The following is a 27,645-nucleotide window of genomic DNA, read 5'->3' on the forward strand; positions in this document are numbered from 1 at the left end:
ATGAATATGCAAATTGCTTGTATATCCCCTCACTCATACTCTCGTCCTGTAGACTTTTATAATTTACATAGTCAATCCCACCACAGACGGGTTCACGACCCTTGTCCTGCATGCTTCTTCTCCTGTCCTTGTCCTGTTCTTCCCTCACAGGGTGTAGCACTACAGCCCTATGCAACACTCATATGTAATGTTTCATTGTTGTAGATAATGTAATGACTAACGTTTCACCTCCTGTTTACAATTAGTGCTTTGTCTTTTGTCTTCGTTTCTCTCTCCCCTCTAGAAACTTTGTTTTGTTTGACTCTGATTCTCAATAAACTTCAATTATAATGCTAAGAAACCACAGCGAAAGCTTGAAAACTCTATTGTGACAAAAAAAAGCTTGCTTTTGCCTCCTGTATCTCCAGTGAAAGTGCATCAGGTCTGTCCGCATCGTTGTTATTTATTTATTATTATTATTTTTTTATTCCATGATTATTGTGACAAAGCTTTTCAAGTTTTCCTGCCGTTGCTGACATAGTGTTTTAAAAATGTCCAGTTGTTGCAGTAGTTCAATCACCTGCTGTGTCAGCGAGTCAAACTCCTTGTCTGCTTTCATATCTGCCTTTTGTGGCGGGAAACAGAAACTCTCAGCATTTGTCCGTTTCTGGGTTTTCTCCCAAAGACAAATAACCGACAAGCAGGTTCCGTGAAGGCGCTAGCTAGTCGTTAGCCATCTTAGCCGTTTCCGTGAGCAGCACGTACCAACAAAAGCAGCTTGGACGTGAAAATTAGCTTCATAGCAAAACTTGCACTAGGTCTGGAGAGCCGTCAATATGACGCCGCTGCACGACGCGTCACTTCTCGGCGACAAACATTAAGTGAACTACAATTCCCAAAGGACTGTTCGACCTTCCTTCTGTATCCGTGCTGTATGTATGTATTTATCCAAAACAAATCAATTTAAAATCAACACCGAAAGCTCATGTATGAAATTAACTGACAAAGACAAAAACTAAGGACATTTTCGCTATAATTATAGTTAGTTTTAGTTAGTTCTTCAAACGTAAAATGTTGTTTTAGTGAGTTAGCATTTAAAAAAAATATATATATATATTTTATTTTGTTTATGAAATTTGTTTTTCAATTTTAGTTGTAGTTATTTAATGTTTTTCCCTTTATTATAGTTACCTTGTTCTGTTGGGTGACTAAAACATCAACGATGCTTTGCCACAAGCTGCAACTGTATGTACTGTACTGTACTGTACGCAATGACGCAAATATTCTGAGATGGTACTTCTTGGAAAACCTACTGCATTTTCAGCAGGGATCTCAGGGTCACAGGTATTTCGCCCCTTAACCTGTACACCTCATCTGAGTGGGGTAGCTAAGACTGACCAGGCTTCGCCTGCAGAAGGGTTCCAACTGTGGTCCCTCTCAACCACAGCTATCTTGAGCTAGAGTCGGCTGCTGCGGTTATGTCCCAGGTGGCTTTCTTCAACTGTTTGGGCTCCAGCCTGATCCTCTGGAGGAAGCAGCGCAATCCACACACATCAACGGGGAAGACGGTTGCGTGCCACCCTTTTAAAGCTGCTTTGTCGATCAGGTATTTTGCTTTTATCAGTTAATGGGATGTAGCTAGCCTCTCTTCCCAGGGCACTGTGAGCTCAGCAATATTATGTTTTTTGTGCTCCTGGATAGCAGGACCATGTCTGGTTGGAGTGGAGTCACTACCAAGTCCTGTGGGAAGACAAACTTCCTATTTCAGTCCACACTCATCTCCCTGTCTTAGGAGCATTGCCCCTTCGAGCGGTTGGGTCAGCTTGTTGTTAGCTTTGACTCGTTCCTGTTCCACCCATTTGGCAATTTCCATGAGGACCTTATCATGCCTCCATCTGTAGCGCCCTTCAGCCAACGCCTTTAGACAGCTGGTCTGGATGTGGTTCAGGCTACCTGAGGCTGTTCCACACTGGTTACACGATGGGTCTTGGTTGCTTGGTGTTGGCAAGAGGTCAGTCTCTGAGCGCAGGAGAAAGCTCAACTTTCCTTGGTCAGTTTTCTACAGTTCCTTCCAAGACAGCAGTCGCTCCTGTGCCTGGTCCCACTGCGTTCATCGATCCTGAGAGGCAAGGCCGATCGCTTTCACCCGGCGGTCCTCCTCTGTTGCCTCACGGACTCTTTGGCCCATGAGGCCTCTCATTCCCATGAGGTATCATCTCTGCTACACCTCTTGTTGTTTTATTGTTCAAGGCCCAAGCGTTCATGGCATCCCACACCCACAATTTCCTCATGTTGCCAGGGGGATTCAGGTTCTATCTTAGCTTGCTGGGTGTTCCACCTTGTTCCACATTTAATGGTATTGCTTGCATGTCTTGCTTTCCTGTCATCAGATAAAAGGAGTGTGCTGACTGCCCGTGCCTCGGTGGCTTTAAACACTTTGACCACTGATGAAACTGACAAGGGAAGCTTGGAGGCCATGATGCCCTTCTCGATCCTTTGCCATTTGGTGGTGATGCCCCCGTGGAGAACCTCATCCGTAGGGCATCTATATGGGACAACACAAGTTCAAGTACATCTGATGGAACTTGGTAGTGATCCAATGCCTTTCGGATCAGCTGGTGTGGGAGGCATGGGCAGGCTTTGGCGAGGTCCAGCCAAACAACACAGAGTGTGTTATATTTCCTCTTGGTTTCATTGATGAACTGGCTGATCACTGCTGTATGCTCCAGGCAGCCAGAATATCCCGGTAGCCCTCCTTTTTGGACACTACGATCAATGAACTAATCGTCAAGCATGTTGTTAACCTTTTGGCAATGATAGACCACCATATTTTCTCTTCTACATCCAACAGGGAAATCACTTGGAACTGGTCAAATCTTATGGAGTTCAACTCTTTTGGCACAAACCCACTCTCAGCTAATTATTATATTTTTTTTATCACCGACTCTTCCTTCCTGTGCTCTGAGTAGGTTAAGCTGGGAGCGCTGGGGCACTGTGGTTTGCCTCCTTGCCCTGGTCCCTGTACACCAACTGACAAACAACCTTGACAAACACAGAAAGGAGATCTATTAGGTTGTAGAAACATTTTGTGCATAAACAATCCATCAAGCATGGTAATCTCAACATCCACAAAGTCCATGTGTCAGTTTAAAGGACCATACTTTGCAGAACAAATAAGGTGTAACATTTGCTGTAATACTATAATACTGTGCTATAATAATAACAAAATATGCTAAATACGAGCTTGGATGAGAAGACTATATCATGTGAAGAATTATTAGGCAAGTAAGTATTTTTACCATATCACTTTTAGGCATATTTCCTAACTCCCAGTTGGATAAACCTGAATGCCTAATGGATTTATGCATAGCAGGTGCAGTGACGGATCATTATGGTTACAGTCAGCACATCCGTACCTGGTGACGTGTGTCCGTCAACATTCCAGGGCAGTAGACTATGGCACGCTGCTCTGTTGCCGAAATACCCTGGTGGGCAGCTGGAGGTGCTGAAGTACTCGTCGTCGGATGCATGGAAGCATGCATCCACTGCCGTCTCCTGTGCGAGAAGGGTCCATGAGACAGTTCCGAGTTCCTGTGCATCATTGCGGATGGAGGCTATAAGTGCTCACTCAACGGCATCAGGCATCCTATGCGACACCAGCGAGAGTTCATTCGCTGAGCCCAAGGGAGAAGGATGTCTCGAGATGGCATCAGCGGCGTGGTTGCTCTTACCAGGCAGGTGCATAATGTCGAAGCGCCATCGGAGGGTACGTTGTTTGAGTTTGAACAGGCGAGAGTTTGTTATCTCATCCAGCGTACGGTCAAAGATCTTATCCAGAGGCATATGGTCAGTAACCAAGACGAGGTTGTCACATCCTTGCGTAAAATATCTCGTCTGTTCAAGGCCCCAAGCCACAGCTAGGGTCTAAACCTTGATGGAAGCATAATGTTGTCGTGCCGAAAACAGGAAATGAGAACCAGCAAAGGTGATCCTCCAACCTCCAAGGCAACAATCCAGTAAGCCAGAGATTCAGTCACAATGTTGTTGGAGTATGACTTTTGTCAATTTTTGGTCGGAGGCAGGTATGTTTCTGCATGCCGTAGATCTCTAGACCCTCATGGATGGCTCCAACAATGGCCCGTTGGGATGCCTGGAAGGCCACTTCCAGTTTGGAAGACCATGAAAATTTGCAGCGTGGGCTGAGGAACAGCTTAAATGGCGCCATTGCAACTGCAACTGGGCATAGTTGGCCACCTGGTTGACGAGGCCGAACCAGCTTTTTATGTCCGTCATGGACATTGGGGTGGGATAGTCTCTTATGGCGTCCACGTGCTTCAGGGGTGGTTCTATGGCATTATCCCCCGATACCCTAAAGCCAGCGAAGTCGACACTCTTGTCCGCATTTACGACGATGCCTGACCGACCGACACGTGTAAGGAAATCAACAGTCCTCCACCAGTGCTGCTCTAGGTCAGTGTCATAGTGGACACTGTCGTCTACACAATGTTCTTTGCGCTCAAAGCCAGGACAGCATCAAAACGCCGGTTGTAGCCATCCTCAAACGACAGGAAACCTTGTGGTGCCCTGGTGTGACGCCAGCGGCCGAAGGTTGTGATAAAGGTGGTCAGATGACAATCCAATTCGTAAAGGGGTACAGTGTGGTAGCCATTCCAGGCATCTGTTACGGTTTTCCAGGTGTCCTTGGGGATACATGCAAGGTGGAATGGGGATTCGGTAGCGAAAGTCTCACATTGACAGAACTTGTTAAGAAGTGAGAGGTCCACTGTCCTGCGGGAAGTACCGTCATGTTTATGAGTGACTACCATACGTTGGCATCAACTTACCGGTTCACAAAGGCCTTCGTCCCATAGGAGGTCATCATAGACTCTTTGCTGCCAGTGTAGAGGCATGGCGGCAGCGGTGTGGCATGCTTTAGGTGTGGCGGGTCCACATACATTTCGATGGGTGGCCCGTCCATGCATGGCAATGCCTGATGAGGGCAGGTGTTGAACCTAAAGGAGGCGTATCTGTCAAGCAGCCATATTTCATTTGACCTTTATTATCTGGCGTGCAAGGGAATGCTAACTCCACAAGGCGTGGTGGAGGGCCCGCTGGGGACATGAACACTGTATGCCATGAGGACTATATGGGCCCTTGCAGCCGCTGTTGGTGAACCATGTAGCATTGAAGGATGAGGACTTGTACTTCGTGTCCAGGGTGTCGGGACCCTGCCCATCACCGAGTCTCGCTCAGCTGTCAGTAGACGGAAAGTCACTAGGCAAAAGGCCGAGGTCGAGCAACAACTCATAGGAGAGGTACATTGTTCGGACTGAGCTGCTCACGTACAGTATATCACGGAGTGGTAGGATGTCGCCACACTGCCCGCTGCGGACTGTTGAGAGCCTAGCGAAGGATGCTCCTTCAGTGGCTATGGGGGAGTGATTGCCTGTCTCTTTTTGCCAGCAGACAGGCTGAGAATAACAGGGTGCAGGTCCTCACGTGAGAATCCACAGGCTTTGCTCTAGAGACTAAAGGTTCTAGAGCACGTATGTCGCTGTTCGCAAGACGTTTGGACCGGAGGTGCGCTGTCCACTTCCTTCCCAATGGAGTTTGCCCAGGCACCCAAAAGGGTAGCTCGGAGCGGTGGCAGGATGCCCTCATCACCTCAAGGTGAGAGGTGGGGCTTCCTGACTGAGCCAGTCTTCGGCAAGGTGGTCGAACGAGCACACTCAAACAAAGGGGGGCTCCGGCCTTTATGCCCACCCAAAAAGGGGTGGTTCCCTAAACCCTCTGGGGCCAACAGGGAAGATAGACTGCCTCATAATGTTACTTTTCCATCCTAGGATTATTTTGTGGTTTAAAACCAGTGGGATAAAATATTAATTGTTGGATTTAAGATAACGAGACCATTTTCCATTTTTGCATTGTCATACGCACATCATCTTTAATCCCTGTAATGAACGTTTCAATTGTATGTGGTTGTTGTACTGTACACTGTAATATTTGCAATGTGTCATTTGTGTCGTGTGGGCTAAAACTTCTCATCCGGTCAATTGACGAACAGACTTGACATCACACATTCAAATTTGCAGAAATACAATCACTAGTTGCGCTATTGTGATGCGAAATTCTTAAAATATCATCTAATATTCAAATCCAGTGAAGATTGTGATTAGTCCCGCCTGGAATTGCAGTAGCTCTCCACTGCCTGTGGGTGTTGCTCGTGCTCCTGCCATTGTCCCAGACAGAAGGAACAATTGTCCCTGAAAACAGCGGGTTTCTCACCTTCTTGGTCATCAAGCCAGTGTCCCAAGAAAAATAAGTCTTTGTTGGTGAGACTCTTCAGGCTGGCTGGGGGTGGAAGTTAATTAATTTTGTGTCCGAGTGAGAAACCAGTGTCCGTGTCTCAGCTTTGATGCGCTCCTTCGGACAAGCTGGTAATTCATTTAGCATCCGTGTGTGAAGTTAAATCTCCCGTGCTTCTCCTTTGATATGTAGACCAGGCTTTCCTTAGATGTCTTGTGTACGCAGACTGACTCAGAAGGGCAGCCGAGGCAGTTATGCGGAACAGCACGAGACTGGGGGTTGCTGTGTGTCATCATTAATGGCGTGTCCGTTACAGAATCAATGTGTTTTATGCCATTTTGGCTCAGAATAACCATTTGTATTATATTAGGTATTACTTTTTGGGCCACACAAATCTTTTTTATGTTTAAAGTGCTTTTATTTTTAACTTTTTGAACCTTTGTGACAACATTGGATGTACATTTTCAGGTGGACAGCAAACACCTCCACCTGCACTATAGTCTTGGTCCTCATCGTCTGATATTTCTGATTTAGAGTCCAATCCCATCACTGACTGTTTAAATAGCATCTGTAGGAACATTTCTAATGTACACCTATCAGCCATGATACCTTGGATAAGAAAAGATAGGCAATAAGGAAAGGAAGAGAACAATTTGAGTGACAAGCAAGCCGATTGATAAATATGGAGCTAAAAGCAGACAGGCGCACCCATAAACGTGCATACATCTGTGCAATACATACAGTAGCTGTATCACGCTTCTAGTTACAAATGTTAAATAGGTATATTTAGATAAACATTAATACATATACTCTTTTAGACAATAGTCATGAATGAGACACACTGACACACAGTAACCTTGACTAATTTGTTGATACCTGATAATAACATTTATTGTCACACAATAGTCATGACACACACCTACGCACACAGTGAATGGGTTAGTTACTTATATAGCGCTTTAACGACACCATCACGGTGCCTAAAGCGCTCTCCAGATGCTCACACATTCACTACTTCACGCCCACATTCATACAACAATGGGCAGCTCCTGCCATGCAAGGCACTGCCAGGCCCACTGAAAGCAATTTAGGGTTCAGTGTTGTTGGATTTATCTTACCCAACATTATAAAAAATAGACACAAAAGGAATGAAGACACTGGTTTCTTTTTCTCATCTTCTCGTCTTCAATCCTGTGGATTGTCGTCAACCTTCAGATCCCAGTTGAGGAGAACGAAGACCAGTCCCGTAAAGGGTCTTACTTGCCGTGGCCACGGTCTCTTAACTGGAAGTCGGCTCCACAACTGGAATCCTCGGGTGTGTTGACATCCGGCTCGAAGGACCAATTTAATGTTGGATTTATCTTACCCAACATTATAAAAAATAGACACAAAAGGAATGAAGACACTGGTTTCTTTTTCTCATGAGGAGGGCGTATGGGAGATTGTTCAGATCACAGTCTCTCAACACGCTCTAACCAATCTCTCCCGTCGCTCCTGCATTTATTTGAAAATAGGAGGGTTTTTCCCAGACATAATGTTCTAAACAATAAGACACAACACAAAACATTGGACCAACACCTGTCACGTCCCCGACCACATCCGATCACGTCCTTGTTCCAGGCGCCCTTCCATCGGATGATGCTGAGTCATCTTTTTGAAGGCGAGACATCTAAAATTGTCCATAATACTAATGCAAGCTAAGCAAATAAATGATAACTTCTAGAATATATTTAACAAGTGTATTACCCAAGGACACTTTGACAGCGGACAGTCGGAGCTGGTATTCGGACCATTGACCCTTCGGTCACTAGCCTGCTGTACCAACTGAGCTACAGCCACCACAATAGAAGGCCTGTCAAACTAATTTTTGTCCCAGGCCACATTGCACTTACGGTTTCCCTCAAAAGTCTGTTATGACGGTGAAACAATAAATAAGTTTGATCGCCTCATTATAGTATTACATATATACACAACCAATTGATGGATAACTAGTTTTGAAATCAGAAGTCAAGAATAATAGCTTTTTCAACTATTGTTCAGGTTACTGTAAAAAGGGGTTTGGTAATAAAAAAAAAGTCATTATTTATTAAATAATAATAATAATGATAATCAGCACCTCTAAATCTGAGACCATGGTACTCAGTGGGAAAAGGGTGGACTGCCTTCTCCAGGTCGGGGATGAGATCCTTCCCAAGTGGAGGAGTTCAAATATCTTGGGGTCTTGTTCACGAGTGAGGGAAGAATGGAACGGGAGATCGACAGGCAGATCGGTGCAGAGTCTGCAGTGATGCGAACTATGTATGGGTCTGTTGTGGTGAAGAAGGAGCAAAGCCAAAAGGTGAAGTGCTCAATTTACTGGTCGATCTACGTTCCTACCCTCACCTATGGTGAATGGGTCGAAGATCCCCGATGCAAGAGGCCGAAATGAGTTTCCTCCGCAGGGTATCCGGGCTCTCCCTTAGAGATAGGGTGAGAAACCCGGTCATCCGGGAGGGGCTCAGAGTAGAGCTGCGGCTCCTCTGCATTGAGAGGAGCCAGATGAGGTGGCTCGGGCATCTGTTTAGGATGTCTCCCAGACGCCTCCCTTCTGAGGTGTTCCGGGCACGTCCCACCGGGAGGAGACCCCGGGGACGACCCAGGACATGCTGGAGAGACTACGTCTCTCGGCTTGCCTGGGAACGCCTCGGGATCCCCTCGGAAGAGCTAGAGGAAGTGGCTGGAGAGAGGGAAGTCTGGGCTTCTCTGCTGAGGCTGCTGCCCCCGCGACCCGACATCAAATAAGCAGAAGACAATGGATGGATGGATGGATATTTCGTAAATATGACAATTTTTAATTTTTGGTACAGACTTTAGCAGGAGGCGGTACAGTGGACGAATGGTTAGCACATCAGCCTCACAGTTCTGAGGACCGGGGTTCAAATCCCGGACCCGCCGGTGTGGAGTTTGCATGTTCTCCCTGTGCCTGCGTGGATTTTCTCCGAGCACTCCGGTTTTCTCCCACATCCCTAAAACATGCATAGTAGGTTAATTGAAGGGCCTTAATTGCCTGTAGGTGTGAATGTGTGTGCGAATGGTTGTTTGTTTATATGTGCCCTGCGATTGGCTGGCGACCAGTTCAGAGTGTACCCCGCCTCTCTCCCGGAGTCAGCTGGGATAGGCTCCAGCACACCCGCGACCCTTGTGAGGATAAAGCGGTACAGAAAATGGATGGATTTTAGCAAGAATCATGGAAGTTGATATACATGCATGATTTGCTTTCACGGTCCACATAAAATGATATGGCGGGCCTGATCTGGCCCCCGGGCATTGAGTTTGACACCAAGATTAATGTTAGCTAGCTAGCTATTTTTAGCTAACTGTAAACTTGCCGCTTGTGTTGAATTGATACGCGATATCACATACACATACTCTCCCACACAGTAAACATGAATGCCATCCAAACACATTTTTAGGTCTAAATTGAGGATGATACGTTGATGTATTGTTTTGTTTTTGTTTTTTGTTTTTTGCAAGTGAAATAGGTGGTGTAAGAGGGGATACTTCTTAAACAGTCTGTGTGTTCAACTCTGAGGAAGACATGCTAACTACTGCCGTGTTTGATATTAGTTCTGGAAGTATGATGATGCTAAGATGATCAAGGCTGTGCTCATGCTGATACAAAAAATACTCTGTTGGTTTACATGAGAAATCATGATTGTGGTGTAGTGAAGTGGCCTTGTTCTGATTAGTATCTTCTCTTCATCTTTGTCATTTCCCATGTCTCAATTCACGCTGGGTTTTAAAGACAACACAGTCTGATGGGCAAGACAACTGCTTTCCACGCACAATATGCCTCAACGGTATGCCTCAAAGATAGTTTTTTAATTGAGTTATAATGGCTCCTGACACTTCACTTTCATATTCTCTCATATTCTATGTCAAAGGAACTTTGTAATGAGCTGCTGATATGCCGAGTTACAGAGGAGGAATGAAGAAATTCTCTATTTACGCACTCCTTCTGTCCTGTTGTGTGTGCATGTGTGTGTGTGGAAATATGAATGAATGTAGTGTGAGTCTCATGGGTACTTCAGCCTCCAGACTGTCTCCTGTGAGCGCTGGCAGCTCTGATCCATTCTTTAAGAGGCTCTCTTGGGACATAAATGTAAAACTGATGAAAGACAGAGACATGAGAATGAATAAAGGGCAATGAAGGAGGATTCTGGGGTTTGCCTAAACTTATAGTACATTTAAAACTGGCAGTAATTCGCCCATTAGTAGAAAACAGTGTTTATCTGCTTTTCTGAAGACATGCTTCAGCACTGATATACTCCCTGTCGAATATGGTGTAAGGTCTCGCTTGTGTGTCAACGTGTCAACAACAGGTCTGCATCACGGGGGCCAGGACAGAGAACTTGCCAGGCACTGTTGCCTAACAGCCAAACACCCACTCCCACCCACGACCCACCGTCCCCCAGAGATGGGTGTATGTGGTTCATTAAAACGTGGGGATGAGTGTGTGTGATGCATTTAAAATACAGGGGGGCAGGCAGGGCGGAGGGGCAGGGCGCATGGACCGGGCACAGATGTGCTGAAATCCGGTCCGACACCCACACCCTCCCGACCCCATACCAGTCACCCAGGAACCCTTGGATATGTATATATGCCCAGATGTGATTAGTTAAAAAAATATATACAGTGAGTGGTGTGAGCATGTGCTAAGTGAGTGATTAAGAGGTATGGCTCCTGCAGGTCAGGCTAAATGCCCTTCCTGACACAACCCACCCTGCCACGGCGGGGTATTGGGGCACTGACTGGGAATTGAATCCGCGGCGTCTGCATATACACACAAAAAAAACGCTTAGCCATAACCAGAATGTGCTTTACACAGAAATGTTTTTCTGAAAACAATGACTAAGGTGGGATGCAATTTGATTATGGATTGAAATGCGATATACTAGCGACCAAGCAAGGCAGTTCCAAGTCAGAAGGGATATGCTCTAGCTCACCTTTGACCCTCAACAAGCTAAGCAGTAGAAAATGCATCAATGGATGAATTTTATATAATGTTATATTCTATTTTAAATGGCGAAAGGAATGGATGTCATACACATCATCAATACAGTATACCACACATCACATTGGACATTTGTCAGTTCCCATGTTAACAAGAATTGACATGATTGAATGGATTTAATAAATTTACATCAAAAGCATAATCGTAATAATCCTTGTGATAATGGGTAGAGCAAGTACATGTTTTGGAATTGGAACAGATTGCTTCCCGTTTTTGAGTCCATAAGGAAACAAGTAGAATGATGCTACTGTGCTGCCTGAGCCTTGATGAAGTCCTCTTGAGCAAGGGGCAGCTCAGGGGGTTAACAGACAGATAAGTCTAATGAAATTAAGTAGAGGTCATCATTTCCACGCAGTCGCAGTCTGAAGTTCCGGAATAAGGTGCATGGTGATCAGTGTGCAAGATGTTGTCAGTACAGAGCCGACCCAACAAGCATTTACATTATGAAGAGCCCAGGGTCTAGTTTGTTGCATACATTTAGCTGTTTTCCCCCCTTTAAAAACGTAAAACAAACAATTTTGCATATACATTTTTTATGTTATTTAATTTAAATGTATTAAATTTAACCAGAATCAAATTGAATATAAATAAAAATATGCTATTATTATTTAATTCATTAATTTGTTGCATCAATGTAGCTGTTTTTTCCTAAAATTGGTTAAGCATAATGTATTTATTTACTCCTCCCTGAGCCGTGACCTTATTATGGCAGAGGGGTTTGTGACAATGCTAAAATCGAAGTTGTCTGGGGCGTCATGCTCCTGGCAGGGTAATTCAGGGCAAACAGATCAGAGCTCAGGGACCAGGCAAGACACGGCTCAGAAACCCCCTATGATCGATAAAATTATTGGGCCCTTATTTCCCTCACTCGGATATGGGTCACTGAGGCCCCCCTCTAGAGCTAGGCCTGGACATGGGGCTTGATGTTGATCATCACCAGCCCGGAGAGGTAGCATGGGTCCTGTTTCCCATGGACTGACTACCTGTGGGCCAAGGGGGTGATTGGGAGGAACACCCTCCCCTACCAGAAGCCATGCGGGTCCTGTCATTGGATTTCTGCACTCTTCATGGATTATCCAAAACAAACACTATGTTCAAACATAAGGATGTCCATAAGTGCACCTGGCACCAGGACCGCAGTTCCATGATTGACTTATCAAGCCATATTCTTCAACTCTTGCCGGAGTGGTTCAAGACCAAATATGAAGCGGAGATTCAGCACCTCAAAATATGAGAGCATAGTCCTCAGTCAGAAAAGAATGAAGTGCCCCTGGGTCGTGGAAGAGATCCCTTCCCAAGGGGAGAAGTTAGAGTATCTTAGGGTTTTGTTCAGGAGTGAGGGAAGAAGTGAATGGGAGATGGTGCAGCTAAGAAGGCTTTATCGGTCAATCTACTGTACGTTTCCACCCTCACCTGTATGATCTTGTTGTATCGGTCACGATTGACAGCTGGTGACCGAAAGAACAAATGGGCGAACTAACTTTTCGCAGGGTCTCCGTGCTCTCCCTTAGAGATAGGGTGAGAAGCTATGTCATCTGGGATCAGCTCAGAGTAGACTAGCTGCTCCTCTGCATCAAGAGGACCCAGATGAGGTGGCTCGGGCATCCGGTTAGGATAAGGTGCCCCAGTCACATCCCACTGAGAGGAAGTTATGGGGACGACCCAGGACTTTGTTTCCAAGCTGGCCTGGGAACACCTCAGGATCACGGCAGAAGAGTTGGATGAAGTGGCTGGGGAGAAGGAAGTCTGGACTTCCCTGCTTCAGGTGCTGTATGCACGACCTAACCCCAGAATAAGTGGAGAAGAAAATCGATGGATGAAAAGTTATTAATTTTCACCTTTTTTTAATTCATTCATTTCAATTAATAATTTGTTCATTGATTTATAATAAATAAAAAAGTAATAAGAAAATATCTAAAATTTTACATGAAATAAGTGGTAAGTGGTCATCCATACATTTTCTGTATCACTATTAGATCAACTATAAAAAATAGGATTAAAAAAATAACATTAAAATACATTTTACATATTTCACTCACATTTTAACTTTGCCTCATCTACGAATTATCTGGCCTATCTGTCTGTTTTAAACATCAAAAGTGGCCATACATCACAAAAGTTTGTTCACCCCTAATTCAGAGAATCATTCTCACATGCTTTTTGTCTGAATTCTGAACATTGCTGCTGATAACATATAAATGATGCTAGATACTAATGTAATGTATACTAAAATTACTAATCAACAAAATCTGACTCATGGGATGGATGCCTGTGATACATTGATATGTCAATCGCTCATCACAGCAAACTACACTGATCAGTAACATTGCTGTTACAAACAGGTAGTATGAATATATAGGTATGAAGCATTCTACTGGTAGTATGATTGTTCCAAATTACCTCATCCCTATCATATTTATTGTGTCTAAGAGTAGTCGTTTTTTGGGCTTTCCCATTTCGTGAATGCCATAAAAGCAAAAAAAAAAAAAAAAAAACATCTTTTGACTCATCTCTGGGATCACCACCAAGGCAAATTTGGTGATAGTTAGTTAGTTAGTTATATCACTGTTGTCATTTTAAATAAATTTCCTTATCAAAATCTTGCGTGCGTGTGTTTGCGTGTGTGCATGTGTGTGTGTGCGTGCTTGGGTGTGCGTGTGTGCGTGTTTCACAGGTGTCCATTGTGACAGTGTGTGTGATAAGGGACATTGGGGACCCAACTGTTCTTACACCTGCACCTGTGTGAATGGAGGCTCGTGCTCCCCAGAGGATGGCACATGTGTGTGTGCTCCTGGTTACCGTGGCACCAACTGCAGACGAAGTAAGAAAGCCGAATACACTCCCACACTCAAAAGACTGAAATCTAAAAGAATAATTAAAACATATTTATTTGGAATAATGGCATGGAAAAAAGGTAGTAGATATACTCAACTGCAGTAAGTGCCTCCATAGCTACCAACTGTATCAGTTACACTGGGACATTGTAGAAAGTCAATTGCCATTTCTGGACTACTCAGTAATGAGTAGTACCGATATTTACACCTTGACTCCGCCGCACCTATGGAAACACAATCCTGGAGTACCCTGAAAAACAACAGACGAAATCCCCACCATAGACAAGATGAGGCAGAAAAAGCTGACAAGCATCTAGACGTTTTTCCCTAACATTGGTATGCTTGCTCGGTCTGCGTCACATGTACCAAGCGGAGGAAGAGCAAATAACATAAGAACTCTTTTGTAGTTACTCAAGACCTCGTTTTGTCAGATAAACTTGAAAGAATTTTCTTGAAGCACAATATATATATATATGTGTGTGTGTATTTCAAAGCTATTGTCATCCAAATCGCAAAACTGGTTCACCCGAAGAGTGAGATCCTGAGGATCAAGGTCATTTATTTAATGCATTCAGGAGTGAGGCAATCGCTCCATGAGATAAACCCATAAAAACTCAATATTTGGGTCAGTTTAAACACACACAAAAATGGTGCTGTAAATCTAAACTCCAGTGATAAGATAGACCAGTAAATATGGTGTAAATATGGGATATTAGAGGTGCAGGTAAGATTTAGCGATGAGCTGTATGTGAAATGGAAGAGCAGGAACTTGAAGGATGAACCCTTCTTCCCCAAAAACCTTGTCATTCCAGAAAAAATGAAAGAATGTGTTCCGGCAAGAATGACAAAATGTCAATAGCAGAATCTTTGGATTGATATAAATTACGCATATTCTGAATCACTAACAAAAGCTGCCATTACAATACACCTTGAAGCTGGGATGTACTGGGCCCAAAATGTAGGCCAGGGATTTATATGGAGAGTCAGGAGGAACACCTGGCTTGCAACAAAGTCCTGAATACTAACCAATGAGCGGTGACTGTGATTTTAGGTCTCATCATTTTTGCTGTATACACTGTATGCATAATACAATATGCCTACCCAGTTCGGCAGCCTTACGCACCTCATGCAAGCATGGGGAGAACATGAAAACCCCACAGTACAAATAAGGAAGGCCAGAGATTCCACCTCAGAACTGAGAGCCAGACGTGCTAACCGTTCATCCGTGCCTCCCTCATATTCACAGCTAATCAATATAGAAACTAAAGCCTTACGAGACAGAAAGAGGCTAGTGCCTGTTTACATGTTGTGATTCAATCAATAGCCACTTTCTATGATAGATCATATTTTTAGGCTTTGTTTAAAAACAAGGGTGAGTGCCCCACTACTGAATCGGATCACAAAGTATCTTGCTGGATTTACGAGAGGTCCACAACCCCAAAGAGAATCTTTGCAACAACAATGAAAACCTTCAAGCATTATTCAAAGCCTTCTCCAAGACTTCAGGACACCGTGGAGTCTCCTCGAAAGGGAAATGTACCTGAGGTGGAGCTCAGCCAGAAATGTCACATGCGCCAAACTTAATATCTACATAAGGTTCCGTTTTGCTCTTCTTTTAATAATCACTTCAATTCCGGGATTATGATTTCATATTGACCTTTTTTTTTTTTAAAGAGTAATCTTTATGTTTTGCTCTAGGTGTTTGTTTCATTTTTTGTAAAGGATGCTGAAGGGTTATTGTTTAAATGTTATTTATTTTTTATTTACAGTATTTTATTAATTTTATTATTTACAGCACATGGTTATGACGTCTGACTGTCTTGAACGGAACAGAGGATAGGACCCAAAAATGCACGACTCCGAAACAAATTTAAAAAAAGAGAGGTTTAATATACGGGCAGAGGTCGGTACACAGAAAGGCAATCCAAAAAAGGCAATATTCCAAAAACGTGAGGCAAAAAGGTGAGGTCGATAATCGGAACAGGGTCTAGTCTTACTGTGAGTCTTGGACGTGGAAACAAGGAATGCTGGAACGTGATGGCAAGGTACAACAAACTGGCGATGAGTTCTGAGGTTTGGTGTTCGAATCTTTGCCGGCGCTTTCCTTTTCATTGTACTAAGATATACTTAGCTTAGTTGATGTATCAACATGCCTAATCAATTGCTTCCTTTTTTGGTATTCCAGATTGCTAAAATTTAATTGGTCCCAGAGATGTGAACTTGGTTGACTAATTCACAACATGTCAGCCCTTCTTTATCGTGGTAGAGGGGTTTGTGTGTCCCAATGATCCTAGGAGCTAAGTTGTCTGGGGCTTCATGCCCCTGGTAGGGTAACCCATAGCAAACAGGTCCTAGGTGAGGGACCAGACAAAGCACGGCTCCAAAAAAACCCTATGATGGAAACAATAAATGGATGTAGGTTTCCCTTGCCAGGCCTGGATGTGGGGCTTGAAGGCGAGCGCCTGGTGGCTGGGCCTGCACCCATGGGGCCCGGCCGGGCACAGCCTGAAAGGGTAACCTGGGTCCCCCTTCCCATGTGCTCACCACCTGTGGGAGGGGCCATAGGGGTCGGGTGCAGTGGTAGCTGGGCGGTGGCCGAAGGCGGGGTCCTTGGCGATCCAATCCATGTCTTACAGAAGCTGGCTCTAGGGATGTGGACTCTCTGGCAGGGAAGGAGCCCGAGTTGGTGTGTGAGAACTTCCGACTAGATATAGTCGGGCTCACCTCCACACACGGTTTGGGTTGTGGCACCAGTCCTCTTGAGAGGGGTGGGACACTCTTCTACTCTGGAGTTGACCACGGTGAGAGGCGCCGAGGAGTTGTGGGTATACTTATTGCCCCCCGGCTCAGCGCCTGTACATTGGGGTTCATCCTGGTGAATGAGAGGGTAGCCTCCCTCCGCCTTCAGGTGGAGGGACTGGTCCTGACTGTTGTTTGTGCCTATGCACCAAACAGCAGTTCAGAGTACCCACCCTTTTTGAAGTCCTTGGAGGGGGTTCTAGAAAGTGCTCCCGCTGGGCACTCCATTGTTCTGCTGGGTGACTGTAATGCTCATGTGGGCAATGACAGTGAGACCTGGTAGGGCATGATTGGGAGAATCGCCTGTCAGAAGGAGTTTCAACTCCCCACATCTCGGGGGAGGCGGGGGACATTGAGTCCGAGTGGACCATGTTCCGCGCCTCCATTGCTGAGGCGGCCGACCGGAGCTGTGGCCGTAAGGTGGTCGGTGCCTGTCGTGGCGGCAATCCCCGCACCCATTGGTGGACACCAGCGGTGAGGGATGCCGTCAAGCTGAAGGAGTCCTATCGGGCCTTTTTGGTCTGTGGGACTCCTTAGGCAGCTGATGGGTACCAGCTGGCCGAGCAGAATGCAGCTTTGGTGATCGCTGTGGCAAAAATTCGGACCTGGGAGGACTTCGATGAGGTTATGGAGAACGACTTCCGGATGGCTTTGAGGACATTCTGGTCCACGATTCGGCGTCTCGGAGGGGGAAGCAGTGCACCATCAACACTGTGTAGTGGGAATGGGACGCTGCTGACCTTGACTCGGGACGTTGTGAGTCGGTGGGGAGAATACTTCGAAGACCACAAATGTTGCCAACAGAAGTGACGTCAGTGTGCATGTTTTCAAGTCCAGGTTAAAAACTCTTTTTTTCCCATGCTTTCTTGAGAATTTCCACTTTTAAATGATATTTCTTGCACTGTACGCTGTTTTAATTGTATTTTTATTTTTTTCCTCTTTGTTTTAAATGTTTATAAGCTGTTTTTTTTCCTTTGTTTTTAAATGCTTTTAATCATGTGAAGCACATTGAGTTACCTTGCGTATGAAATGCGCTATATAAATAAATTTGCTTTGCTTTGCTTTACTTAACACCCTCAGCATGATCCTCGAGGGTGCATGAGAGTTCGCCCAACACATATACATGTTTTTTTTGGACTTGGAGAATGCGTTCAACCGTGTCTCTCTGGGAGTCCTTTGTGGGTGCTTCGGGAGTATGGGGTACCGAACCCCCTGATACAGGCTGTTCGGTCCCTGTACGACCAGTGTCAGAGTGTGGTCCGCATTGCTGGCAGCAAGTCAGACTCGTTTCCAGTGAGGATTGGACTCCGCTAAGGCTGCCCTTTGTCACCGATTCTGTTCCTAACTTTTATGGACAGAATTTATAGGCGTAGGTGAGGCGTAGAGGGGGTCCGGTTTGGTGGCCTCAGTATTGCATCTCTGCTTTTTGCAGATGATGTGGTTCTGTTGGCTTCATCAAGCCGTGATCTCCAACTCTCACTGGAGCGGTTCACAGCAGAGTGTGAAGCGGCTGGGATGAGAATCAGCACCTCAAAATCTGAGACCATGGTCCTCAGTCAGAAAAGGGCGGAGTGCCCTCTCCAGGTCGGGAATGAGATCCTGCTCCAAGTCAAGGAGTTCAAGTTTCTTGGGGTCTTGATCACGAGTGAGGGAAGAATGGAGCAGGAGATAGACAGGCAGATCGGTGCAGTGTCTGCAGTGATGCAGAGTTCGTATCAGTCCGTTGTGGTGAAGAAGGAGCTAACCCGAAAGGCGAAGCTCTCAATTTACTGGTCGATCTATGTTCCTACCCTCACCTATGGTGACAAGCTGTGGGTCGTGACGAAAGAACAAGATCCCGGATTCAAGCGGCCGAGATAAGTTTCCTCTGCAGAGATAAGGTGAGAAGCTCTGTCATCCGGGAGGGGCTCAGAGTCGAGCCGCTGCTCCTCCACATTGAGAGGAGCCAGATGAGGTGGCTCGGGCACCTGATTAGGATGCCTCCTGGATGCCTCCCTGTTGAGGTGTTTCGGGCACGTCCCACCGGGAGGAGACCCAGGACACACTGGAGAGACTACGTCTCTGGGCTGGCCTGGGAACGCCTCGAGATCCCCCCTGAAGAGCTGGAGGAATTGGCTGGGTAGAGGGAAGTCTGGGCTGCCCTGCTATAGCTACTGCCCCCATGATCCGACCTCGGATAAGCTGAAGAAAATGGATGGATGTCAGTTTGTCCAATGGTACAGCTCTAGAGTTAGCGAAATGGCTGTCCACCTTCTGTCTGCCTTAAAAACAACTTGGAATGTGCTTAGAATAAGATTGTGTTTCACATCCATGTCCGCTAGGCCGACAAGTAGAAGAGTGAGGCACAGAGCTTAAGGGCGGGTGTGCTTTGATGACTCCTGTGGCTATTGGGGCAGCAACAAGTTAAAATCTCTCCGTGGTTCAGAATGGATACATTTCAATATAGAGTAAATTGTGGTACAACATGACTGAGTGTGCTGAAGTCATTTTCTGTAATTGAAAGTCTATTTAAAGATAGAATTGCATGCTTGAAAACCGGGAATTCACAAAGAAAAAAAAAACTGGATAGAACAAACCATATCGGCAAGTCTTGTGTCTGACGGTGTATGTATGTTGTTCATGGCTTTTCATTTCGAAATGGATTGCACACAGCAGCGTTCCTTTGTTTCTTCCTGCATTAGTGGGATCAATTCAACAGCTCTTGGTTCAAAGTTTAGTCAATTGTCTTAATGAGGAGCATAAGAGAAATAGTAGAGAGTCTCCATGGCTTGGCTTTCTACTTAGGCTAACATCAATTAAAACAAATTAAAGGTTTTCGCAAAATTTATCTGGGAGGATCAGTGGTGGAAGGCAAACAAAGCAAAAGTAATGCTACCGACAGGCAGACACAAAGGTAGGGAGTCACATTTACAAACACACTTTGCGTGCAAACACGGAATGTTTTTTGTAAAGACTGTGGATGTGTATGAGGCAGATAGGACCATCATAATTATACTCATAAAAATGTGACTCTTCCCCAGCAGAATGGAACCTCTTGAATGGACACTCTTCTCTAACAAAGTTTGTGTGTGTCTTGTGCAGCATGTTCACCTGGTTTCTATGGCCATCGCTGTAGCCAGTCGTGCCCTCAGTGCATCCACAGTGATGGGGCATGTCACCACGTCACTGGCCACTGCGAATGTTTGTCTGGTTTCTTTGGCACCCTCTGCAACCAGGGTAAGTTGACATTTTCCTTAGATGGAATGTATTCTTCTGAGAAACGTGATTGATTGCTCGGCAACCCGATTGTAGCCTAATGTATGGATGATTTCACATAGTTGTCCTCACAACTAAATTGACAGAAAATATGATATGGGTCATTTTCATATAATTGGATTAATAACGGTAAAGACATGGCCCACTGAATTTCCTTTTGAAAATCAATTAATTTTACCGATATGAATATTTTAATTATTGCCAGTTGTTATCTATGAAACAGTCATACCGTAATTTCTCGTGTATAATGCGCATTTTTTTCCCCCTAAGCAATTGTCAAAAGTCAATAGTGCACATTATACATAGCTATAGGAGAAAATGGAAAAAAACTTTCACATTTTATAAATGTATGCCGCCATTTAGTGGTTTGGAAAATGTTGTGCACTTTCATTCCAAAATGCCACCACCACCTAGAGGTTATGAGAAAGGTGTACACTTTCATTGTAATATGCCACCGCCACCTAGTGGTTACAAAAAAGGTGTAGCCTATGCTTTCATTCCAATATGACAGGGGTACGTATGACTGCATATACCGATATGTACAGTTGTGCCTATAAGTTTACATACCCTGGCAGAATTTGTGAAATATTGTTGTTGTTGTTTTAAATATGACTGATGCCTGAACAACAACCATCATTAATTTCTTTATGTTTAAGTTTTGTTTAATGATAATGCTTTTCTGAAATGCTTGACCATTTAATTTTAATCCCATTAAAATTAAATGTGTTTTGCCTGGTCCTTCATGTTTTCTTTCAAGAATTGTACCCATCTTACCAATTCTGCCTAGGTAATCAAACATATGAGCACAACTGTGTGTTTTCTAATTTACGAAATAAAAGTAGGGCTGTGAATTTCAAAATAAGAGGAAGTTAATTAAAAAAAGTATTACCTGTTCAAATAAAGTCCTTAATTTCAGAATAATTCTTTGAATAAAAACTAACAAAATACAGAAAAGACTCAATGTTTTGATCATATGGGTAGAAGCAAAATCATGCACTGTAAAAATGCATTATACATAGGGTTTTCCAGAATTTAGAGGTCAACTTTGGGGGTGCTTATTATACAGCGGCGTTTCTGGGTGTTTTTGATAAATGGCTTTTGCTTTGCATAGTAGAGTTTCAAGTTGCACTTACGGATGTAGCGCTGAACTGTATTTACTGACATTGATTTTCTGAAGTGTTCCATGTGGTGATATCCTTTACACATTGATGTCGGTTTTTGATGCTGTGCCGCCTGAAGAATCAAAGGTCACGGGCATTCAATGTTGGTTTTCGGCCTTGCCGCTTATATGCAGTGATTTCTCAAGATTCTCTGAACCTTTTGATGATGATATGGACCGTATATGATGAAATCCCTAAATTCCTTGCAATTGTACATTGAGGAACAGTGTCCTTAAACTGTTCGATTATTTTCTCACGCACTTGTTTACAAAGAGGTGAACCTCGCCCCATCTTTGCTTGTGAATGACTGAGCAATTCAGGGAAGCTCCTTTTATGCCCAATCATGGCACCCACCTGTTCCCAATTAGCCTGTTCACCTGTGGGATGTTCCAAACAGGTGTTTGATGAGCATTCCTCAACTGTTTTTTTTGCCACCTGCCCCAGCTTTTTTGGAATGTGTTACAGCCATAAAATTCTAAGTTAATGATTATTTGCTAAAAACAATGACGTTTATCAATTTGAACATTAAATATCTTGTCTTTGTAGTGTATTCAATTAAATGATTTGCAAATCATTGTATAACACAACGTCCGAACTTCATTGGAATTGGGGTTGTATAGCTAAGAGTTTCAATAATCTTGACTGTAGAAATAATTTATTTGTTTTTCCTATAACCAACCTTACAGTATGTACTGTATGGTTCTTAATGCTTCCTTTTGTAGAGTTTTTATGACTGTAATGACGTTTTGTAGTTGTTTCCCCAAATCTCAGCACAGTACAGAAGGTATGGCAGAAATAAAGAACAGTAGAGTGTAAAGTGACTTGTAATCTAGGATATGTTTTACTTTGTTTGAAATCGTGGACTTTATGTGTTTAATGTGTGATTTCCCGCCAAATCTATCAGCCTATTACCATTCCTAGAAATTTGTTTTTATGCATCTTTCCAATCTCAACCCCATCTGTTTTACAAGGACGATTTGGCAAATATCGTGAAAAGTTCATTCAACAAAGTACTTGTACTGCACAGTTAAGCAACGAACAGTTTGTACTTATACTGTATAGCCCCACCACCCTCTGCCTCTCAACAGATTTCTTTTCCTTTTCATATGACATGTTCCAATTACAAGATGTAGTTTGGGGGGGAATATTCGAAATTATTTATTGTGGTCTAATTTTTTTGCAATCCCCCCCCCCAACACACACACACAAAAACTCTATTCTTTTTTGGTTGTGTGTCAACAGTATGTTCAAGTGGAAAATATGGTAAACACTGCGCCGAGACGTGCTTGTGCACAAACAATGGCACTTGTAATCCCATTGATGGCTCGTGTCAGTGCTACCCTGGATGGATTGGCGAGGACTGTTCCAAATGTAAGAAATGAATAATAATACTGTACATACAGTACATAATATTGGCTACTTGCAGCTTTGTTTGCCTTTTGGGCCACTCAGACTTTTTGGCTTGCACATCCAGTCACCCCAGTGACATATTTGTGTGTGTCTTGTTGTCAGCCTGTTCTCAGGGCTCGTGGGGTCCCGACTGCATTCACACATGTAACTGTCACAATGATGCCCAGTGTAGCCCCACCAATGGAGAGTGTGACTGCAGCCCTGGATGGACAGGGCTCTTCTGTACTCAGCGTATGTCTCTCACAAGCTCAATCGAAGTTACTTCATCAATTAATGCTTTGACTGTATCACAGGTTTAAAAATTTTTTTGTCGTTGTTTTGTTTTTGTTTTTTTGTACAAGATAAGCAATGTCATCATACGCTGATCCAGAGGATGGAAGCACACTGCGATGTTACACGCTATCATTTTTCATTCTAAAGTGCTTCCTCCATCTTGTGGCGGATCAGCAAAACTACATGTCTTACACAGCCACATGTAATTGCCCAAATCAGTTCTGATGTTTGGGGTTCGAATCCAAGCTCATGCCTTCCTCGGAGTAAATATGCGTGTGAATGGCTGTTTGTCTATATGTACCTGCAATTGTGTAGCGACCTGTTCAGGGTGTACCCTGCTTCTCTCCCGAAGTCACCTCCAGCACACTCACGGACTAGGGGTGCTCACGACCCAAATTAACATAAGGGGATCGAGGCGCAGTGGTATAGAAGGTTATGGTGGCCGAGAAAGGTCACAATAATTGCAAACGCCACAACACAACGACAATTAACACACAATGGAACTGCAAATTTGAAAATATCAAGTATTACCTTGTATGAAACAATGACAAAACGCAATTTTGGCGGACCTCTGCTAAAATCACGTAACGTATTTCCAGGTACCAAAAAAATGGGTAAAAAATTAGTTTTTCTGTATTTAGTAACATACCAACATGCTAAGTGGCGACAGTGTCCTACTGTCCTTCCACTCGCTTTTGGCTCAGGTCACGCACCTCAAACACCCGCTGAACCTACATGGGCCTTTTATTTTATGGAATATTGTGCGCAAGTGGTCTGAAAAGCGTTTCTAAAAGCAACTGCTGTGGAGGCGCCAAAAGCTGGGCTGAATTCGAAAGCGGTCAGCTCACTAATTAGTGATCAACCCTGTTTTTTTTTATTTTGTTTTGATTCTCTTATGTTCATCTCACTGTTAGTGGCTGAAATAAATCAATTTAGACTTTGATTAAATGATATATAGAGATTGACACGAAAAGGCCACACTTCAGGGACCTGTGGCAGGGCACACACGCCAATGATGCTGACACTGACAAAAAAATGTATTAAAACATTTACCTAATGAAATTAAAGTTGGGATTACAACTTAATACCTCACTTTACCCGTATCACCAAAAGCTAAAATAAAAAAAACATTTCAAAACATTAAATAAGCGGAATGGAAGATGGATGAATGAATTAATGAATAAACAATATCTATCCTTGTCATGACATCAATTAATAAAGTTGAGGTAAGTGAAGTAAGTGAAAGTTATTTTTTTGTCATAAATGTGGTTCATTAAAACTTGTGCAGCTTCTCGATCTAGTCACTTGGTCCGTTGACAATATGAGTGAGTCCCTGGTAACCCGGACGAATGATACAGACAGGAAGCAGGGCTCACTTCCGATGTGCCTTAATGTCACTGTGTTGTGGATTAATGTCGTTATATGTTGGCTTTTGCATATCCGTTGTGTATTCATCTGTGTTGGGATGTGTCTAGGCCACCGTAGAAGATGTATGTTACGTCAATTAAAAATACGTTTTTTTCCCTCATTTTCCAAGTGTTCAAAAATGACTTGTCAACTATGCTATAACAATATAAAAAGATTTACCTTTTTGTTGCTAATCTTTGACGGATCCATGAATCTTTTATTTTCATCTTTTCTAGCCCTATAAATCATGAAATCGTAAAAGTACATTATCTATTGTACTTCCCACACTGCGCTTTTCAACAGTAATGATCCATTTGTGCTACTTAACTTGAGTTTTTAGGGGAACTGTCGCCGTTTAAGGCGTCACAGTAATTTTGACGTCAATTTGGAGAACCCGTTGCAATTTTGGCCCATACAAGTTTATTGGTGGATATTTTTATTTAAACTTGTCAGCCAATCAGAGAAGGTGTTCCCCAAGTAGAAGACGAAACAAAAGGGTTGAGGGGAATGCTGAGAAATACTCACGTTATTCTTTTTTATTCTCATTTGGTGTTTTCTGACCACCTTTTCTATTGGCACAATAAAACAAAAATGTTCCCCATAAAGGCAATTTTTTCTGACCCAATTTCTCCAAAATCCATCAACTGATTTTTGGACATTTTTGGGAAAATCTTGCCACGTTGCTAATTACATGGGAAATAATTGGCTTTTTTTTTGGGGGGGGGGGGGGGGGGTTGTGATTAAATTCTATGAAACTGGCATTTAAATGGTTAAAATCCATTCATCCGTCCATCCATTTTCTTTACCACTTATCCTCACTAGGGTCATGGGCGTGCTGGAGGCTATCCCAGCTATGTTCGGGCGAGAGGTGGGGTACACCCTGAACAGGTCGCCAGCCAATCGCAGGGCACATGTAAACAAACAATCATTCGCACTCACATTCACACCTACGGGCAATTTAGAGTCTTCAATTAACCTATCATGCATGTTTTTGGGATGTGGGAGGAAACCGGAGTGCCCGGAGAAAACCCACGCAGGCACGGGGAGAACATGCAAATTCCACACAGGCGGGGCCGGGGATTGAACCAAGGTCCTCAGAACTGTGAGGCAGATGTGCTAACCAGTCGCCCACCGTGCTGCCCTATGATTGAAATCCATCCATTTTCTTTACCGCTTATCCTCACTAGGGTCACGGGATGGTTGAAATCCTCCCCAACAATGTGTTTGGTAGTTTTGCACAAATATGAAGTTGTTTAAGGGATTTATGAAAAAAAGCAGCAAAAGTATTGATGGATGAGGATTTTATAGCTGTTTGTTTGTGTGTGTACATTTTAGCCAGTAAGTTGTCCAAAGGGTTGTAAATTTGAGGAGGGTTAGGCATGTTAAAATATTGTATGTTACCTTAGTTAATAAAGGTTTTGCAACAATTTTTAATGGATTACATTTTCCTGATTTCCCAAATAATAGAAAATTTCCAACACATTGGAGGTCAACCAGCGTCCTGAATGGTTATATTATTTTCTGTCCTCCTTCAGGCTGCCCAACAGGTTTCTACGGCGCTCAGTGTGCTGAAGTTTGTCACTGTCAGAACGGGGCTGACTGTGACCACATCAGTGGGCAGTGTTCATGCAGGACAGGGTTCATTGGAGAGAGCTGTGAACTTAGTGAGTATTGCTTCCATTGTTTCATTTGCACAAACTGTGAGCTGTTTAAAACCTCTCCTCCCAAATGCAGAGTGTCCTGCTGGGACATTTGGTTATGGCTGCCAGCAACTTTGTGAATGTATGAACAACGCCACATGCGACTACGTGACAGGAACCTGCTATTGTAGCATTGGATTCAAAGGCATCCGCTGTGACCAAGGTGAGTCTTCTCCCGTCTTAGCATATGGCTCTGGGAAACAAATACATCTATCCTACAGGGATCTTGTATGTTGTATTTACTAAATGTTGAGGGATTTATTAACAGCATGTTCGGAAATAGAGCTTTATTATTTTGTCTCTGTTTGGGGCAAATGCAGTGGCCATTTTCTGTAAAGTTCAATAAAGCCTTGTTTTTCATTTATATTGGAATGCTTACATTTTTCCATGAAAGAGACTGAAATCAATTTGCACATTCTTTAGCTCAATTTAAAACAGTCGAAAATTGCTTTGACTTAGATCCATGAAGGGGTCTTTAAAGGTCGGATTAATTATAAGAGAGTGGTCATATCCACTTTATGTCAGAATTTGACAGGTGATCATTTTTGAACTTATGTCGGAAGTGTTGACGTCATCGGAAGTGACGTCACCGGAAATCCAGCCGCAAATCCCAGGAACATGATTTACGGCCTTAGGGAATAGACAGGTCCCCAAGGCACCCCCTGGGTGGTCCCACACATCCGGTCACCAGTCCAAACACCTGTTTGGATTGATAACACACTTGTCAATAGATTTTACGACCTTTGGGATTGAACAAGTTCCCAAGAGGGCCCCCTCTGGAAAACCAATTGACCCCTCCCACCTGCAGGAGCCCTCTTTCCCCCAAGCGGCGCCCCCGCACTTCCTGTCACATCCTCAACCCACCACACATTCTCAACCAATCCCTAAGGACCCTGTCGATAGAATGATAACACAGACCCAGTGTTCAATTGTGTCATAAAAAAATTGATGTTACGAAAATCCCTTATTCCCACCACACCTACAGTACATCTCTTTATGTCAATAAAACAGTCAAACATATATGTTCTTATAGTCAATCATAAATTGTCATATCAGCCCCCCCAAAGGCATGTCTGGGGATGTTCGGTCTTGACCCGTCACAGTGATGTCATCGTCTATCCATACAGCAACATGCAAACAGAGCACACACCTGCCTCTCTACAGCTCTTCCGCTAGGAGCGTGCTAGTCACGTTTCCAATTAGCATACATAAGGTTGTATGTGACTTTTTCCCAGGCCGTTTTGAGCATAGAAAACTGAGGGGATTCTTCTCCTTATGTTTATGGGAAGTCCATCAATTCATCCATTTTCCGAACCGCATTACCCTCACTAGGGTCGCGGACGTGCTGGAGCCTATCCCAGCCGTCTTCGGGCGAGAGGCGGGTACACCCTGAACTGGTCGCCAGCCAATCGTAGGGCACATAGAAACAAACACGCATTCACACTCACATTCACACCTACGGGAAGTCA

General features: G+C 43.9%; 1 protein-coding gene across 7 annotated transcripts in view; it reads left to right on the forward strand.

The window, feature by feature from the left end:
• LOC133474472 (multiple epidermal growth factor-like domains protein 11) overlaps nucleotides 1-27,645 on the forward strand; it is a 296,652-nt gene that overhangs the window by 255,675 nt on the left and 13,332 nt on the right. For 6 of the 7 annotated variants that reach the window (XR_009787515.1, XM_061766236.1, XM_061766238.1 and 3 more), the window contains exons 14-19: nucleotides 14,013-14,159; nucleotides 20,053-20,187; nucleotides 22,629-22,757; nucleotides 22,899-23,027; nucleotides 26,012-26,140; nucleotides 26,211-26,339. Coding sequence is in view for 6 of the 7 variants with exons in the window: in XM_061766236.1 (XP_061622220.1) it covers nucleotides 14,013-14,159; nucleotides 20,053-20,187; nucleotides 22,629-22,757; nucleotides 22,899-23,027; nucleotides 26,012-26,140; nucleotides 26,211-26,339 (798 nt within the window). In the remaining variant the exon portion in view is untranslated. The remainder of the gene's footprint in view (nucleotides 1-14,012; nucleotides 14,160-20,052; nucleotides 20,188-22,628; nucleotides 22,758-22,898; nucleotides 23,028-26,011; nucleotides 26,141-26,210; nucleotides 26,340-27,645) is intronic. The other variant, XM_061766241.1, reaches the window with a different exon arrangement.

Source organism: Phyllopteryx taeniolatus, chromosome 2 (genome assembly GCF_024500385.1).
Source record: "Phyllopteryx taeniolatus isolate TA_2022b chromosome 2, UOR_Ptae_1.2, whole genome shotgun sequence".
Classification (NCBI taxonomy): domain Eukaryota; kingdom Metazoa; phylum Chordata; class Actinopteri; order Syngnathiformes; family Syngnathidae; genus Phyllopteryx; species Phyllopteryx taeniolatus.